We start from the raw sequence: 19,611 nt of genomic DNA on the forward strand, positions 1-19,611 counted from the left end.
CTTCCTCTCTCAGGAAAATCCTTCAGGGCTCCGGCACGAGTCTGCTCCGTTTGCTCCTCTATCCCTCCCCCTCCCATCAGAATTTGCTCCCCTGTCCCATCTGTGTAATGTTAGCTAACAGCAGCTAGAGCTGCAGCAGGAAGCTACTGAGACCAAACTAAAATGGCAGCTGCTATCTTAAACAGAGGAAGCTTCTAGGGCTGTTTACTCAGGTATGGTAATTCTTTCTGCAGAATAAATATGGCGTTCTAGCTTGCACTATTGTGACTAATTTATTGGCAATAAAATTCCAAAATGCTTTCCCTTCCCTTTTAAATACACTAAGCACTGGCTAAATGGTATTTAGTTTACCATTGATTGGGCGTTCAAAAGAATTTGCCATTTACCGGCTTTTCCAGCCATGTTTGAGGGCTTCACTTCCCTACAGTGGTTCTTGTAAGTATCTATTTTGTGTATATAATGTTTGTGATAAAGAAGCACAGGTATGCAACCTATTATCCAGAATCCTCAGGACCTAGGGGTCTTTTCGAAATTTAGATCTCCATGCCTTATATCTACTAAAAATTAATCTAGGCATTGTTTTGCTTCAAATAAGGATTAAATATATGTTAGCTATAGCGATCAAGTACAAGGTACTGTTTTATTGTTATAGAGAAAAAGGAATGGATTTTTAAAAATATTAATTATTTTTATTAGTCTATGGGAGATGACTTTTTTGTAATTCGGAGCTTTCTGGATAACAGGTTTCCAGATAATGGATCCCATACTAGTACTAACCCTTTCTTGGCATTCTCTAAGTACCTTTAATTGACAATAGAAAGACAACATTATTATCAATGTTTTTTATTGGAACAATTTATATACACTTGTACAAAATGGGTACACGTACCCTTTTTTTAAACAATTCCATTTGCTTTCCAAACCCAAAAGACAGCACAAATAACTTATGAAACTATACAAAAATTGTAAAAATCAAACAGTTGCAGAAATGAATATGTTACAAAATTGCAAGTATTTTTCCTGCATTTTACACTTGGTAATATCTTACCACTCTTGTACTACTAGTGCAGAGAGACTGACGCCGGCCATACAGGGAGTTGTATGGTGCAGCAGTTGGGCTGATTTTGGCCGTGCTGCTGACCACTGCTACATGTATGGGCCCCTTGACAGGCATTTCAGGAGACCAACCCCGTTTAGATCAAAGTCCAGTCTCAGTACATCTGGTCTGCAAATCCATCCTAACAATGTCAGGGGGCTGTGCATAGGCAGACCCATAAGGGTTTGCAGCTCCTTCCTACTTGGGACGACACTTACTTATCTGGCCCATCAGCCGATTGAGCAGATGAATTTAACATCGCCATCCTTGCTTCGCCTAATCCTGCTTTGTCCATCAGTTTAGCCCTTGGGTCAATTGTTCATATTAAAACATTATAATCAGCCTATGTCTGTCTGCCTTTGGGCCCAGATTTACTAAAGGCCAATAGTCATGGCTAGACATTTACTCTCCAATAGTACATGTGCACACATATACATCTCTATGTATTTGAACACAAGTGTAAATATAACTGGAGAGCCATCTCAAATAGAATTTACCAGGTATAAGAAAAGAATGGCTTATTAGCGTCATTAACCATTAGCAAGCCTGGGCCCGAACGTAAGGTCATTTGTTCAGTTATAGCTAAACTTCTGAAAATTCCCTTATTCCATCCGTCACTAGTATTGTAAGGAACCAAGTTCTAATGCAGGGAAAGGCAAGCTTTGGTGCTTTTGCTGTTGCAGAGCTACAGCTCTCAGCATTTCCCTCACAATGGATGCTGGGGATTGTAGTACTGCAGCACTTGGAGAGCTGGAAATTGCCTTTACTTGATCATTCAAGCCTTTTCAGTGTCAACAACAAATAAATGATTTTTTTTAATGAATTATTTCAGAGTACAAAAAGTTAAGATTCCAAGCAGCGAGATTCAGTGGCTAGCAGCGGAGAGCACTGCTTCAGTGACCGTGGAAGAAAACAGTACAGGCAATGTCAAGTAACTGAAATTCTAGAATATTATATATGCTTTCAATTAATAGAAATATCAAGCTCTCTTTCATATTAGCATAACTGTTGCTTTACATGAGGCAGTAGTGTCTGTTTGGTAAAACCATTTAAAATCTGGAAATTAAAGGACCAGTAACACCATAAAGTTTTTTTAACTTGTGACTTATCTGCTAAACCAGCATGTAAAAAAATATATCTTGGCAGCTGATGACCTATTTTATATAATAAAAGTTTATAGTTCAGTAGAAAGCCCTAAATTGCATTTGACCCCTGTTTATCTCCCTGGTACTAAAACCATTCTACAATTCTACACATCTTATCTGTTGCTAATTAAATGTATGCCCTATATTACCTTGAATGGCTGCCCCTGTGGCTACACAGCAGTGTGTGCCAGTGAGGGGTAACTACTTTTATCAGCAAATGACAAGGCTACCACTCAATTGTATTACATGTTATGGTTGGGCATCTGTATGGACTTATAAAGGACAGGTATATTAAGTGGGCACAACGGTTTAAACTGCATCCAGATGTGAAAATGAGATGAATTGGCCACCTAGCCCCATGTGCAAAAGATAAAGGGGGTAATGTCAAAACAGGTGATCATTTCCAAGCCTTGTAAAATACAGCAAGAAATCAGATGTATGCTAACTGCTTGTTGGTTGCAGTTATGGAATTCCCCATAAAGTATCACCTTAATAGAGCATATACGTATCCATTTAGAATGTTTTTATGCTGCATGCCTATATATGTAAACAAGGTTGCTGAGTACAGCAAATTTATTAGTGTTACACTAACCCTGTTGCGTTCCAATTTAAGCATCTTGCAGAAAAGTGACATTTTGGGGCCAATTTAATCATAATGTGAGTTTAGAGCTTACATAAAAACTCACCAACATTCTGTTCATTCCTATGGTATATCTAAAAGTGTATTTATCAAATGTCAGGTATTAACTTCCACCCATTGATAAATATGCTTCTAAAAAATGATGTATTAATCTCTAAACTCTTGGGAAAATTGGGTGCAAGAGTTAAGGCAGCAGTCACTGGTGCAAGGAAGCCCAGTACTTCATGTCTACCTTGAGTGCAAGACTTGTGCCTTTAGCTGTTTCTAGCTACATGTTTTGAATGAAACTAGTACCATGGGCAATGAATATACGCAATTGGCTATTTAAATCATACTAACTGCTGACACACATGTATACCTACGCCCAGGTAATCTCAAGAAACCAACATTAGTATTAGAACAGGTTGTACTAGAGAGTCAATGACTTTTGATGTAGTACCACTAGAGGTTGCCACATATCCAAGAAGTCAAACATTAAAGTGACTTTGAAGAGGAAATCTCTAGGGTTAACAAAGAAGTAGGCCATAAACCTCTCAGAAAAGTGTAGTATGTAAAAATGACATGTCCTCAGTTGGAACACTTACTGCCAAATGTCACACTGAAGTTATATCAGCATAAGAACTACTAAATGGAAACTTAACATGGGTTTCCATGCATGAGAAGCCAGACGCAAACATTACTATGTGGTATACTAAACATGAGCAGGAGTAGTGTAAAGTTCACTGGAACAGAGGAAACAAGATGAATGAGTCTGGTTCACCTAGGGGGCAGATTTATCAGTGTTCAAATTTAAGTTTTTTATACTGTGATTTGAGTTTATTAAGGTAAAACTGATGAACTCAATTAGAGTTTCCAAAACCCAAATGTTCGAGATTTATTAAGTGCAAAAAATGTAAATATTTAATTTAAAAATTCGACATTTAAAGATTGCAAGTTCAAGTAAAAGTCAATGGGGGTTGTCCTAGATAACATGTAAGTGTTCGTTTTCAAGATTTTCAAATAAAAAATGTTTTTAAGTCAGTAGACTCATTAAAAATAATGCATAGAATGCAATTTTTCTGCTTTAAAGCAAATTCACAAATTCGAATTTTGATAAATATGCCTCTAGGAGAATACAACCTACCTGAAAGTATAATGCAGACTGTAAATTTTGATGGAGAATGAGTAATGGTTTGGGGCAACTTCCTGATCTGGGCAAGGACTACTGGTTTCAGTGAAAGCAAACTTGAATGCTAAAGATTACAGTGACATTCATGCATCCTGTATAATGGCAACAGTTTGGGAAATGCCCTTCCTTGTTCCAGCACAATAATTCCATGTGCACAAAGCAACGTCTGAACAAAACTACTTTGCTGAGATGGAAATGGAAGGACTTGGCCTACACAGAGCCCTGACTTTAACCTGACTGAAACCATGGGTTGAATTAAACTGCAAAGTTTGTTAGCTAAACACAAGAGATAAACCTCACTAACCTCACTAATAAAGTCTTCCCAAAAGGGTATAGTCTGTTATAGCAGCAAAGAAAGGACCAAATTCATACTAATAAGCCTGGTTCGCAATAACATATTGGACAAGCAATTTAGTGTATTTTTTTTATTTACTATTTAGTGTTTGTCAACTATTTTTAAAGTTTTTAAGGGAGTTATAGTATTTAATACTTTGGCATTCATTTCTCTCAGTGTCACAAATCACTCCCTTGGTTTCTACTGAAACCATAGGTTCTACCAAAAATAAATTCTCAAGCCCATATATAATGGTGCTTGTGAGGCCTGGTATTCTATATTGCATGTGGGTAAAAGAACATCTTAAGGCATAATTCAATTCAAAGATTATTTTATCATCTATAGTCAAACTCTCTCTCTCCTAATCACATACCAATAAGTTAGTTCTCAGGCCTCATTTATATTACAGCAACTTGGTCACACTGTAGTCTATGGTAGTCTATCAGATTCAGCCCTACTAGTTGAAAGCAAAAAGGACTTTTTATAAAGTGCTACCTGATGCTAAATGAAAGTGAGATGTGTGGATAAAGGTAAAAGCAAACTGCATAATCTATTAATACCAATACATAAAATATTTTGCCTTTACTTTGGAGGATATGATACACATATATTAGAGTTTTAATTTAAATGGTGACGTCAACAGAGCTACCGTATAGTGAGACACTAACATTAATAAAATAAAGCTTTTAAACATAATGATCCCCTTAGTGAAAAATTCTAACCATCTGTAAACAATATTTATATTCAGACATTGTAACTTTGTGGACTCAAGTCATGAATATGTATTACCTAAACTACTAAGAATCACTGTATAGGTATAGGATCTATTATACAGAATGCTCTGGACCAGGGGTTTTCTGGATAAGGGATCTTTCTGTAATTTAGATTTCAATACCTTAAGTCTACTAAAAATAATTTAACCATGAAATAAACCCAACAGATTTATTTTGCCACCAATAAGAAATAATTAATTCTTAGTTGGGACCAAGTACAAGGTACTGTTTTATTATTACAGAGCAAAATGAAATCACTTAACAATTTGAATTAATAGATTAAAATGAAGTCTATGGGAGATGGCCTTCCCGTAATTTGGAACTTTTTGGATAACAGGTTTTCTGATACTAGATCCTATACCTGTACTTGAAACTAACAAATAGGGGTTTGTTTATGCAACAGACTAATATCACCTTAAAGACAAATAAATGATTACATGGATAGAAATACATGATACATAACAATACAAAAGAATTATTGTAATTTTTTAGTGTTACTGGCCCTTTAAGTGCATATCAGCCATGAATGCATTCACTGAGCAGCTTGATCGTTTAGTTATTGTCTGACAAAACCCTAGGGCATCGCAGCCAATGAGTCACTGACTTTATTGACGTACTAAAAGCAGAAACTACAGCTACACCTTTAGATAAAAGGGAATAATGGGCTTTTCCATGACAAACCCAAAACTGGGTTGTGTTCAGTGTATACACATATATTTGCAACACATATGTGAACAGGATTAAAAAAAAAAAATCTTTTAGATGATGTTGAGAAAAGGCATGAGATCACACTTATTTACATATCACCTTCAAAAGTCAGGCAAAGATTAAGAAGTCAACTGTCACTTTTCTACAGTGATATAGACTTTTGTGAACTTTGTGGATACCACAGGATTTATTTAAAGGGAAAATGTAGCTTATTTATTAGTAGATCTCATCTTCCAATCATATTCCCTTAAACAGAAGGAAAAAAACATGCATGCATAGATTACTGTGTTCTCAGAACATTCCGATATTTGCCATATTTCTTTTTTCTTTTAGGACATGCTCAAAGCCAATACAGGTATGGGACCTGTTATCCAGAATGCTTGGGACCTGGGGTTTTCCAGATAAAGGATCTTTCCGTAATTTGGATCTCCATAACTTAAGTCTGCTAAAAATCATTTAAACATTGAATAAACCCAATAGGATGGTTTTGCCTCCAATAAGGATTCATTATATCTTAGTTGGGATCAAATACAAGGTGCTGTTTTATTGTTACAGAGAAAAATGGAATTTTTAAAAATTAGAATTATTTGCTTATAATGGAGTCTATGGGAGATGGCCTTTCCGTAATCCGGAACTTTCGGGATAACGGTTTTCAGGCTAAGGGTTCCCATACCTGTACTGGCAAGAGCAGTACCAGTCTATGGCATATTTTAAGGTGTATGTATGCCAAAGCATACAGTAGGACATAAGTATAAATGCAAATGGCCATGCTATACCTGCATTTATTTATGACTTTTATAGGGAAAATGAATGGAAGAGAAGCAAACCTATAAATCCTGTCAATCTTTTCCTTCAACTGTGTGTGTTAATGAAAAAGACTCACGGGGTATTATTTCCCTATCATTTCTGGGATAAGAGAGGAGTAACAGCTATGGAATGTGTTATACAGTAGGTTTGTACTAAGCAGTATTATTTATATTTAAAATGTAGCAAAACGGTGTAACTTCAACTAAACTGGAACATGCATGGAAAAACCAGAATTCCTGAATTTGCCATAATGTACAGACTTAAAAGCCACAGCAAAGAGTTACAAAATGTTAGGGGGGAAAAAAACATTGCTTTCTGAAGTGGCAAAGACACAAGCGTTGTAATGCAATCACTAAATGAATATTTTGTTTTCCTTAACATCAACTTTGACTGAAATTCATTTATCTTAAACTCAATTAAATGTCTGAATGATGTTTTTTTTCCATTTTACGAACTGAAACATGTTAAAATCCTATCTTAATATAACGTTTAATATCTACTGACCACCATGTACCCAATTCATATCTTTACTTATACACATTAAAGCAAGTCAGGATTCCGTAAATACAATGCTCAAAGGTCTTGTTGAAAATATTTTACAGGCGGTAAATCATTTTACCTATGCACAATCCTATCTGCCACAATCACACACGTATGCCTCTTGAGAAGAGGGGAAATGGGATTTCAAATTGACAAAAACACATACTGACTTTCATTCTAAGTCACAGCAATTAATTTGTGCTTGCGTGTGACTTAAGTGTGTGTGTGTGTTTTTTTTTTAATGTGCAAAACCAGAAATGCTTGCAGTTGTCCAGGCTTTTCCTCTTAAACGATTGTTCGTTCTTAACCCGCACACTGCTCCTGGCAGTAAAAAAAGGGGGAAAAAAATCCACAGAAAAACAGGATAAATATTACCGGCAATCTGTTATGGAAGAATTTTTTTTTTCTGCAAATCGGAATAAAGAATAGGGTGTTCCAAAAAATGAAACAGAGGTAGAAAGTGTATAATGGTTTTCCTGACATTCTTGTTTTCATAGTATAACTGTATTTAAGTTTGTGTATGCAACAGTCCTTTAGAAACAAAAGACAAATGGATGATTGCACAGTGTGGTCAAAATATATCTAATGATAGCTGCAGTCTGGAGCTAAATAAAGGTGCTTATGGTGCCGCATGTCGAATCTCTGTATGGATACTAAGATTCCAGCTCGCGCAATGTTGATTTTGCACTCTGCTTACTTTCTACAGAATGTATCACTTTTTACAGCTATTGCAGTGAACAATATGGCAACATAACAAAAAGTTAGCCATATTTACTGTGACTTGTTTGGTACCCAAATATAAAATATACCGGGCACCTTCAGCAGACTAGCATGTTAAAAATATTTTGATAACAGGTGCATATGAAGAAGGCACTATACCCTCTGCAATAAAAGATAATATAAAAACCCTCAGTATGTATAATGATAAAACAGTTTTGAGGGTGACCAATTTCTATTTTAAATTTTCATGTAATATCCCAGGATTTAGCATTATTGGCAGTATCTTGTTTTACTGCTGTTCAGATGGGATGAGTAGATCCCTGGCCACTCAGCACATGGCTTTAATAATGTAAGTTAAGTCAAGTAAAATGGCAAAAGAAACATGAAACCCATACTTGGCTTGTTCTCCAAGAGTGGGTCTTATGTTTACAGCAGTGGAAAGAAAAAGTAGCCAACATCGGGCTGCGTTCAGAGAGATGTTGGCATGATACAGTAAAGTTTGTGGCAGACTTACCTGACTGGTATGTGAGATTGGAGTGCTTGGTCTGATTGCAGTAGCAGGAAGGGATAAATAATAAGGTACAAACACAATTTAGTTTTTCAACAGCCAGTGTGGCTATATGCTGCATAGTTAACCCTTTACACTTGGAAAGGGGATGACACCCCCTTCCAGTATGGAATAAGTTTATATGTATAAAGGCTTTGTGTGAAATTCTCACGGGAAACATAAGGTGCAAAGAAAGTCTGTATTCAGTTTGGTGCAAGTAGCTACCAAATGAAGAAATGTAAACGTGAATCGGATCGTCGTATTAAGAACTAAATGACACGAGGGTGAGGCATATAGAGCAATGACGCTTTCTGTATATCTGTGCTTAAAATGTGTATTGCACAGTGTGATTCACTCTTGCCTAGAAAGTGTGATGATACTGAAGGGGATGCATTGTCAAACCAGATGCAAGGCAAGTCAGAGAAAGGCCTGGTGTTGTGTTATAGAGCAGGTCCCATTCACATTTTCTCTACGCACATTAACAATGCTTAATTTTCCAAGCACTGAATAGATGTTACGCATCTGGCAAAAGCTAAGTCAAACATTCTGGTTTTGCAAAAATCACTTGGTCATTGCTATGTCCACAGTAAGCCGTGCATATTGAGTGTAATGCGGATATTCCAATATCATTTTACTTTTGCAGAGTTGTATCATTTCATTGGTTGTCTCCACCTCATTACCTTTGATTCCAGAGGCAGATGCAAGCAAATTCCATAAAAAGACAAAAAAAAGCCCCAAAAAACTATTAGGGCTTTTACAATTTCCCTTAAAACAGGAACATGTGCATTTGGAATATTAAAAAATTGAACTGAGCATTGCATCCCACTAAACACATCTTCATCCTTCAGTAGACTTGTTGACTTTGGCTACATACATTTGAGAAGACAAGGCAGTACAAACTGTGCACTCTAGTGGCCACTTTGCTTCAAGTCTTCTCTTCTTCGTATGCCCCGTCCTCCGAAAACCAGTTTTGTCAGAGGTACAGGTTCAATGAAATGCTGTTTTTAAAACTTAATTCCCCATTAACGGTGATATTCAAAACCACAGCAATAGGAGTCTACTGTTCCAATAACCCCAATACACAGATCCAAGATACTATAAGACAGAATTCCATAAGAAACCACATTTCCTTAGTTTAAGTACTCACTTTGTCAGCACACAACATGTGTTTGCTCCAAATCGTACACTGTATGGTTTCATCTTAGAAAAATTCCCTTATATATTTATGTATGTTGTAAATGTTCATATACGTGTATTCCACTGACAAATTTAAAGCTAATCCACTGTGATTTTCTATTTGATTAACACATATTCATGCCAGAGCAAGCACAGAAGATCTTACAGTCAAAACTGTGATGGGTCAAATCACACCACTACAAAAAGATATCTAATGTTGTGTGCCACCAAAAAATTGCACAGCAGTTTCCATGAATTACACTGCTGTAGAAGCATGAACATTGAACTGCTACATTTCCTCTGAAAAGATGCAAAAAAGGTGATATGTACAGCTGCTGAGCTTTTTCTTTTTTTTATTGAACAGCTTTGCTACTCGAACTATATACTCCCAGATTCAGGTGAATGATGAATTGGACCTTTTGGACCTTTTGATCATGCTAGGATGGAAGTCGGTGTGGCGACGTGCATGTTTGGTCAAGTGATCACTCCTCATGAACCTCTTCTCGCAGAGTGGACATCGGAACTGCTTCTCACCCGTATGGGTTCTGTAGTGGCGAGTCAACTCATCGGAACGAGAAAACTTCTTAAGGCAGTCAGGCCACGTACACGGAAAAGGGCGTTCACCTATGGGGGTAAAAAAGAATTACCTAAAAAAGAGAAAAGAAAACAGAACCAACTAGAAGGATATGAAAGCACTGGAATGGCATAATGTACTACCATTTATCTCTCATATTCCTGTCACTGCAGCTCAACCATCAACTTGAGTCCTTTGTGTTAGTGCAGATCCTTTAATCCAATATGAAGGTCCATGCACCAAAATCCACTAGTACCCATCATTCCTTGCTTTATGCCCCCATAAAAATCTGCACAGGTAGAATTTGATGAAACAAATATGTATACAGTAATACTACTAAAATGTCCGCAAGTTAAAGGGGTTGCCCACCTTTTTGTAATGTCCAACGAGAGTGGTAGAAAAATAAATACTTTCCCCAATGATTATATTTTAAATAAAAAATAGGCACTTACCCATAGCTGCAGTGATTGGCAGCAGGAAGACAGACAGGAAGTGAGGACAAAGTGGCGCTAAGTGTTACTGCACTTGTCTGAGCTTCCTTATTCATTTGCATACTTCTAATTCAATTGCCTGAAAATGTATGCAAATGGGGGAGAAAGCGATAGAGCATGCGCAGGACCACTTCACTGCTGATGTGGGTAGGCACTTATTTTAATTACTTATGGGATGAAAAGTGAATCTTTTGCAAAGTCCTACCATCCTAGTAAGACTTTGCAAAAGCTGGACAATCCCTTTAACTGGTTTTGTTTTCTTAAAGCTCATATTTTAACCACAGCAAGAAAGTCAAGAGATAACTTACTCCATGTTTCAGAATATGCCATGTCTTGACTGCATTTTTATGGCTCAATCTGTACAGCAAGGGTTAACCCTTACTTTACAGATTCACCCATAACTGTATCTGTATCTATCTTAAAAGACCAAGAAAATAGTATTAAGGGCTCTGATTTCAGCCTAAATGCTGATGGGTCTTTAAATTATTTCCTTTAAATTAGACATTTAATTATTTCAACTTATACAGAACATTCTTTTATGTGCATATTTGAATGAACACAAATCCGAGGCAACTGCCACATGAATTGCCTCATCTCAGACAGTCACCCTTCATAGCAACTTTACCATCTATGTATTAGCCCTAGTTTGCTAATGCAATTAATGTCTAGGAAGAATGCTTCAGCCATAGAAAGCAGTATAGCAGACTCACTCATACTGATGAGTGCACAAAACATTCCCTGCCACTAAGACCAATGACATTTTTCCCAGTAATCAAAAATACTGTGCTTTTGAAACACCTATACACAATACTTCAACACAACAAAGAATATGGCATTGTCAACTTATATGTACAGTATAAATAAATAGTGGGAAAATGATAGGTGGTGATCTACATGAGCCAGTGACCAGTATAAAACAACAGCAGACAATTGCCTTGCCTGCAAACAGTTTTTATTTGATTGGGTTAAAACATAGAAATTGGTGTCATTTATTTAAATATTACAATTAAATTACACAGCACCATACCAGCATTAGAGATGAGAGACAAATATTAATAGCTTAGCTTTACCAATGATATATCCCAATGGCAGACTATGATAGGGATGAGTGAGGGGCAGCCACCCAGGTCCCATTGCCTAGAGAGAAAAAGTTGCATTATGATTGACAAGGCAGTGTGATAAATTCTAATAGCAATTTCCTGATGGTTTATCAGTCATAGCTCAGGGAATGGATGGCAGAAGATGGAAGTGACTGCACCTGATCCATGGCACAAGTAGCAGCTAGGGGTCATTGTGTCATAATGAACTGGAACTATTATAACATAAAATGCTTGGGCAACAGGGTTTTAAAATAAAGAGACCATTCTACCATAAAATGCTGGAAACTGTGCAATGACATGTTGTCACTACGCCATGGAATGCGGAGACAATAATGCCATCAAAAGTTGCAGGTCACTGTGTTACAGAATTCTGGAATCGCTGTGTCATATATTGCTGGGTTCATTGTATGATGAAATGGCTGTGTCCTGTAATGCTGGGCCACTGTACCATGAAATGCAAAGAGGCTGTGTCATGTATTATACAAACCGAAACATTCCCAATGCATTTCAGCCATCACAGGACACAATCAGATAAAAAGTTTTGTAAGAAAATCTTTTTCTATAAAATAGTGCCCCTGACAACAGCCTCTGATAGATAAAACACTAAGAAATGCTTCTTTTTGTATAATGGCTATTTGTTCATACTTTAATGTGCCCTGCTATCTTTATTTATTTTATTATGGATACTTCCAGGTAACATTCCAAGCACTAAGGACTGCAAGTCTTTTTATGTGCTAGTCCTTAATACAGTTTTCATGACATGAAATTCGGGGGTCACTGTCACTTATTGCTGATTCCATTGTATCACAAAATGTATAAATCATTGCATCATATAATGTTGGGGCCATTGTACCATGAAATGCACAGAAACTGTTCCATGAATTGCTGGGACCAATATGTCATGAAATGCTTTTTCACTGTATTATATAATACTGGGACCATTTTTGGCATCAAAATGCTTTTACATTTAGTCATGAAATGCCGGGGTCACTGTGTGATAGAATGGTGAGGTAAGTGTGTTATGAATGCTGGAACCACTGTGTCATAAAATGCAAGCACCACTAAATGAAATGCATAAAATGTAGTGTCATAACCTACTAGGCAAACTATGTAATGTATTGTTGAGGCAATAGAGTCATGAACAACTGAGGCCACTGTGTCATGACATGGTGGTGCCACACTGTCATACATTGCTGAGGCCCTATACGCTTGCTCTGTAGTGTTCAATGCTGATGCTGGGGTCACATATTTGTTTAAAGCTTGTATCATGAATTGCTTGGACCAATGTGCCATGAAATGCTGGGATCACAGTGTCATTAAATGCTGGGATCGTTGTGGCATTAAATGCTCAGTTCACTGTTTCATAAAATGCTAGAACCAATATGTTCTGAAATGTTGGCACCATGGTGTCATTAAATGCTGGGGCCACTATAGCATGTATTGCTGGGGCCACTGTGATTTTTGTGAACAGTGATTTCTGTTTATGAGACAGTATAAATGTATGTTTCAGACAGGAAAAATATTTTTGTAGTAAGTCTCATACGGATTCAAGAGTGGGTGTGGTTTGTTTGCAAAAAGGTGTGGCCTTCAAGAGTGGCAACAGGCTATAAAAGTTTTGCACCGTTGCACCATTATGTAATATATTAGTGGAACCACAGTTCTAGGTCCCACTGTATCATGAAATGCAGCTACCACTGTGTTATAAACTGTTGCAAGCACTCTGTCATGAAAGGCTGGCACCAAGGTGTCATAAAATGCATGAGAGACTATGTCATGTTTTGCTAGAGCTACTGTTGCATGAAATGCTTAGATCATTGTACTATGAAATGCTAAGGCCACAGTGCCACAAATTACTGGGACCACTTTGTCATTAAATGTTGGTTGCCAATGTGTCATATATCACAAGGGCCAGAGATTTATAAAATACCATGATCACTGCCCCACAAAATGCTGTAGTTATTGTATCATAAACTTCTGGTGTTACTGTCTCATATATTGCTGGGGCCACTGTGTCCATAAAATGCAAGAGTAATGCTTAAAGGAGAAGGAAAGGTAAAGACTAAGTAAGCTTTATCAGAAATGTCTAATTAAATACAGCCATAGGCACTCACAGAAAAGCTGCATTGGGTCCTCTATCAAAAGAAACACAGGATGTCTGGTCTTCTTTTTCTGTAAACATGTTGTTCATCTGTCTGATTTCCTCTGTCAGAAACATCCTTAATTCCAGTAGCCAGAGTCTGTGCAGTTCTCTCCTCTCTCCTGCTCCCCCTTCCCAAAAGAACTCCATCCCCCTCCCTTAGGAATGTGTGATCTGAGCTATAATGGCTAGGAATGTGTGATCTGAGCTATAATGGCTAGACTGCAAACAAGAAGAAGAAATAGTCTTCAAATGTGGACCATCAAATGGTATAATGAAATAAGACATTTGTTTGTGTTACCATGGGCTATTGGACCAGGGAAAGCATGTCCTTCTTACTCTATAAACCTTAGTATCAGTGTGATATAGGACAATATTGGCGCAATGTAAATCAGTCATTCAGAGTTCCAAAGACCATTGGCCATAAAGCTCTACCTATTCAGGTTGGGCTTCCATGTGTATCTAGCAGAGCAATTAGGCATTCTACTCTAATCTCACCTTAACTGCCCCTCAGACTCAGTCCTTTTGCCATGTGTTCACCCCCCCAGAGGGGCATCCCCACAATCTAAGGAATCTACTAGCCATTCTCAGCTATGACCCAGATAGCTCTGTGTTTGCATATGCACTGATTTCCTCTTCAAGCAAAGAGAATATTGGGTAGGCTGCTTAGAAATCTTGTGCAACCGGTATCCCAGGGAACTGGTGCTATCAGGGAAACAGACTAACACAATTTATTTGAATTGTCGGTAGTGAAAATTGGTTTTGCTTATTCTGGAAACTGCAAGTTTTAATTAGCAAATTCATCACAGACAAAAGAAATGAACCTTTTGCTTTCCAAAGAGCTACAGAACTATGTGTGCAGGTGTGGTCATGCACAGTGCCCTCTGTAAAGATTTCACTCATCGATGATTAGTCTGCAGTTAGCATTGTGGCTGCAGATTTCTAGAAGTAATCTTATATTTTTCTGCATTACTGCTTCTCATAACCCCTGTAATGAAAGAGTGGTACAAGTAACTAAGCATGGACGTATTTTTCCATGGGCACACCCAAAGCTTTATTACTCTGCCGTGGCTGCTAGCAAGAAACTCAGTATAAAAGAGGAATGCTTGTGCTTCATTTTCAAAGCAAACTGCTGTCGTAAATCAGAAATCCACTAATATGTTTAATTATGGGCTTGGGAGAAACAATCAGCAGAAAAGAGCCCTCTACAGAGAGACGTCTGTACTATGCCTATTACCTGCTCTGGCAGGGACTGGGGTTAACTGCACAGTCACAAAGCTTATTATAATGCAGACAACAAGGAGTCTGCATTTCCACACAAAAAGAAAGAAATACTTGCTGATTTTTTTCTGTCATACCATCGTTATTCACCACACCCTTAATCCCACAGATACCATATGTGGCATGCCCCAACAGAAGGTGATTCATGGGCTGCTGTGAAGCTGGCATTATACCCCTGATTTAAATACCTGTGGGATGCAATTCTTCCCACAGCTCAAGGCTAAGCATCCATCCTCATCATGAGGAAAAGAGCTTAAAACCTTCCCTTTTGTGTATTTTATACACATCGATTTCAACCACAATTATATGTTCTGCCATGGTTATACGATTGTGCTTTCTCTATGAAGCGCCGTGGCTCTGTGCTGTACAGTACGCTGTCTGCAGGCAGACGTTGGAACAGCAGAGAAACAGTATCCATGCTAGGTCTCAGCAGAAGAGGTAAAATGAGGTCAGCTGCTTGGTATGTTAGTGCGGAAGGAGATAATGAAGAATGCTATTAGACAGGTGAAAGAGCCTGCTGGCTTTTAACCAAACGAGAAAAAAAATGCAATAAAATGACGATGCAGACACAATTTAGGCGGCACAGACCATGCAAAGCCTCAGACAGATGATGCCTTTAAAAATGAACTACATATGTTTACAAAGATATAACATGGGCTTATGTTGAAAGATGTTTTTAATGACTAGACACCACAACATCAATTGTGTCTGAAACAGAAAACTTGCCACAGAGCTGACTATGATACCTTCAAACAATTGCCATTCTTCACGGAAGATCACGTATGTGGCTACCGGACCTCGAGAGCTCTATGCTCAGTGAATGAAACCCAAGTTAGGTGCACACTACTCTACTCTAACGTGACATCATATTACAAACCATGAGCAAGGGGTAGCCAACCACTAGTTGGACTCGTTACAAATATAGGCGTTGCCAGTGGGCGTATCTTGATCTACGGGAACTACCCCCCATCAGTCTCAACAAAACATCGCTACAACCAAGTTTCTAAAAACAGCACATAAGATTGAATGGAACCCAGACTCCCTCATTCAACTCTTTGGGATACTCATTGTACACCGTACGGACGCCGCTAGGCAATACGCTAAGGCTTTCCAAACCTAAAATGAAACATTTCCACCATGAGTACAAGGATTTACGATGATGGTGTTGGATGGAAAAAATCAACCAGAGAGCAAATGATCAGGGGGAGGTTTTCTAAGCATGGTTAATGACTGATATTGTGCAAGGATTAATGAGAACCAAATCAGTTGGTGCCAGTGCTACAATTATATACAGTTCTGGCTTTATCAATCATTTCTTATACTAAACCAAGTTTGATAAGGTGGGTTAAAGTTTCCACCCATGCCAAAGAAATTGAACTAGCCACATCTCTGGTCCAGATCCCAATGCTACCGATAACCAAGCATTGGTGGTGATGTTAGGGACCGGGTGTGGGTCACTGCAGTTTAAATATGGCTGAAAGGCTGCAAGTTAGGCATAAAAATTCAAAAGCAAAGAACCCCAAATGACACAGGCATCCTGCAGAGAATTTATAGGTCCCCCACATTTGACACCTTCATGGGGACAGCATGCAGAAGATACAACTGTTCCATTATTGACTACATTTCAGCAAATACTGTATTATCCATACATTTCTACCAGGTTCTTGTTAACTACATGAGACATAGCGGTAAGCATGTGCTACCACCACAAAAGAGGATGTTCTATTATTTATATCAATCCCCCTCACCTCCCACTTCAGGACCATCATGTGACGGGGAGTTGCCTTTACTAACCTGTATGGACTCTGTAATGGGCTTTAAGGTGGGAAGACTTCCCATAAACTTTGCCACACCCAGCATAAGGACACCTGTGCCTTTTTTCATTGGTTGACCTGACCGGGGCGGTGTCCTTGCCGAGTGGGCGTGTCGGGGATTTGGGCGCGTCCTGGGTGAGTGGGAGTGGTTGCGTGGAGCCGGGTTCGGGGCTGTAGTCCATATGGCTGGGAGTAGTGCTGCTACTGCAGCTGCCCGGGCTGTGTGAGGGGCTGAAGCTGAGGCCGGACTCTGTGGTCACGTCGCTGTCCGAGCACAATTCCTCATCACTGTGACTGTAGGCAGGGGAAGGCAAGGGACGGTACTTGTTCAACTCCAGCAAGCTCTTGGCTATAGTTAGCAGAGTACAATAATCCTTCCACGCTTCCCCCGGCCCGTCGTGGTGTTCCTTGTTCGGCCCCGGCTCGGGCAGGTGCAGCGCTGCCTCTTGCTCAGGCATGTTCCTCAGGTGTAGCGCAGGCGAGTGTGCAGGTGTTGGGCGGCTGTCCAGCGCCGAGTACAGGGGCCCCTCGACTTCCTCCTGTGGCGGCACCGCTTTGCGATTAGAAATAGACACCAGACACTGAGCAGCAACGAAGTCACTGTAAGCGACAGCTGTCATTGCCAATGCGAGCTAGAGAGGAGAGAGAGCCAGGCGATGCAGACAGTAGCTCAGAGTGCGCGTTAGAGTGCCGCTCTTACTGCGTGCAGCCCCTCATCTTCATCACAGACAGTGCTAGTCTGGGACCTCCCTACTCTGCGCCCCTCCTGTGTCTGCAGCACACACTTTGCTCGCTCTTTCAAACTTGGCCAAAGACACAAAACAGCGGCGGCGGCGGCGGCAGCCCACACGTGGCACAGCACAGGGCACTTGAGGCTAACGCAGCATGCTAGCCCCGCTCGCCTAGGCTAAGGGGGGGATCAAGTGGCCACCAGGTGCTTTGTCTCCCTCAGTAGTTCCAGGGCATTCATCCTCACTCTGAGAGAGAGTGCGCTGAAATCTCAGACAAAGCTGCATATGAGACACTCACTGCCCCCACCTTCTGTCTCCTTTCCACTCTCAGGGTTCGGGCATTCTCCTGCTCGGTAACAATTTAACACAACCCCACGCGTCACCACAATGGGATGCGGCTTCCATAGGTTTCAAGAGACGGGGACATTCTATTCTGTTTACCTCCACTCCTCTTCCAATCAGGCTACCCCTCCCGGCCTAAGGCGGGGACACAACTCAGGGCTCGGCCAATCAGAGCTTTAGTTCTGTTTCCAGCGTGCTTGTCCGCCAGACACACATACACACACATATAGACAGGCACACAGCTGGCTCTTAAAAGGGCAATGCCACTGTCTGTTCTAACTTGCTCTCACAACTCTTTATTCTCACCAGCCATTCACTTTGCTGTGCTGACATTATCAAAGGATAACGCAATGATGTAAAACAAGAAAGTCTACAAGGTACAAAAGGATTCAAGAGATTTGCTGATTTCTTAAATCAGTTTTCATGCATGTCAGTATTTTAATGCTGTTACTGCTAGTGATGCTCTGTTTTTTGTCCAGCATCTTTCTATGCTGACTGTAGAGCCTTTCAGATTTCAGAAAAATTCAGGGTTTATTTTGGTATGCAGAGGAAATACATATGGAAAGGAATATATACAGGTGCTATAGTACCTGACGCTTGTCAATCCCTTATGAAAGGTATAGGAGGAGACATTTTTAAAGGCAATGTATGACCACACCTCCTTTGGAGGAAAGCTTGGTAAATTCCTGGAAGGAACCTTGTAAACAGCAGTTCTGTGAAGGCAATTAGTGCCCTCCTATATGATGCACAGGCAGAGTAGGAGACTCCCATCAAATTTTCTGCTATCCCTACAAACTGCCTTCTAACCTGTTCCGCAAGTGCATGGTTCCTTTGTATTTGTGGTGCTCACACCTCCTAAGCATTCAAGGGTAAGTTATTGTGCATTGCCCAGAGATATTTGCAAATCTGCTTGATAATAAAATACTCCATTTATAAATGGGATCCATAGAGTAACCAATGGTGTCAGCAAATACCATGAGATACCTCTACCCAACATTTTGGCTACAGACCTAGCTGACCAAAATCTTGACTAACAAGAGAAGTAGAAGAGAAATGTTAGGAATTGGGATATCACAATTTACAGTGGCATTTTTAGGTGCAAGTGTGCTGCACATATTGACTAACTCCACCTTCAAGGTGGTGGTAGCTTCAGTGCTCCTTTGTGTCAGTAGAAACAGTTGCGCTTGACCCAGAACAGGAGGCTGAATGGACACATTGGTGCTGGGCACAACTATATGGAAGTGCCAGTGGTGTAACTATATATACTGCTGTACAGTAGTCCCCCCTCCCCAGCCCCTCTCCTACCGGGGTGGGGAAGGGTGGACTGGTCATATTGGACTCCCTTATAAGATTTTTCTGCAGAGGGGCCCTGAGTGACCGATTTAGGCCAGTGGAAAGTGCAATGAGTGTCTTTGGTTGCAGAATACCATGAATGAATTATTATTTATTAAGCGCCATCAATTCACGCAGTGCTTTACACAATAAAG

At 39.5% G+C, this 19,611-nt stretch overlaps 1 protein-coding gene across 1 annotated transcript; it reads right to left on the minus strand.

The window, feature by feature from the left end:
* Positions 1–10,010: 10,010 nt before the first annotated feature.
* On the minus strand, positions 10,011–18,054 carry klf9 (Kruppel-like factor 9). Its single transcript, NM_001113674.1, has 2 exons — positions 17,032–18,054; positions 10,011–10,278 (listed from the first exon to the last, which is right to left on the minus strand). Exons 1-2 carry the CDS (start codon positions 17,669–17,671, stop codon positions 10,049–10,051), a joined length of 870 nt encoding a protein of 289 aa, NP_001107146.1. The 5' UTR covers positions 17,672–18,054; the 3' UTR covers positions 10,011–10,048.
* Positions 18,055–19,611: the final 1,557 nt, after the last annotated feature.

The sequence above is a fragment of the Xenopus tropicalis genome, chromosome 1 (genome assembly GCF_000004195.4).
Source record: "Xenopus tropicalis strain Nigerian chromosome 1, UCB_Xtro_10.0, whole genome shotgun sequence".
Taxonomy (NCBI): Eukaryota; Metazoa; Chordata; class Amphibia; order Anura; family Pipidae; genus Xenopus; species Xenopus tropicalis.

Coding starts and splice junctions, on each gene's coding strand:
- klf9 (NM_001113674.1), bottom strand. CDS start 17,671: ATGACAGCTGTCGCTTACAGTGACTTCGTTGCTGCTCAGTGTCTGGTG. Junction 10,279..17,031: donor CCATTACAGAGTCCATACAG/GTTAGTAAAGGC, acceptor TTACCCCCATAG/GTGAACGCCCTTTTCCGTGT.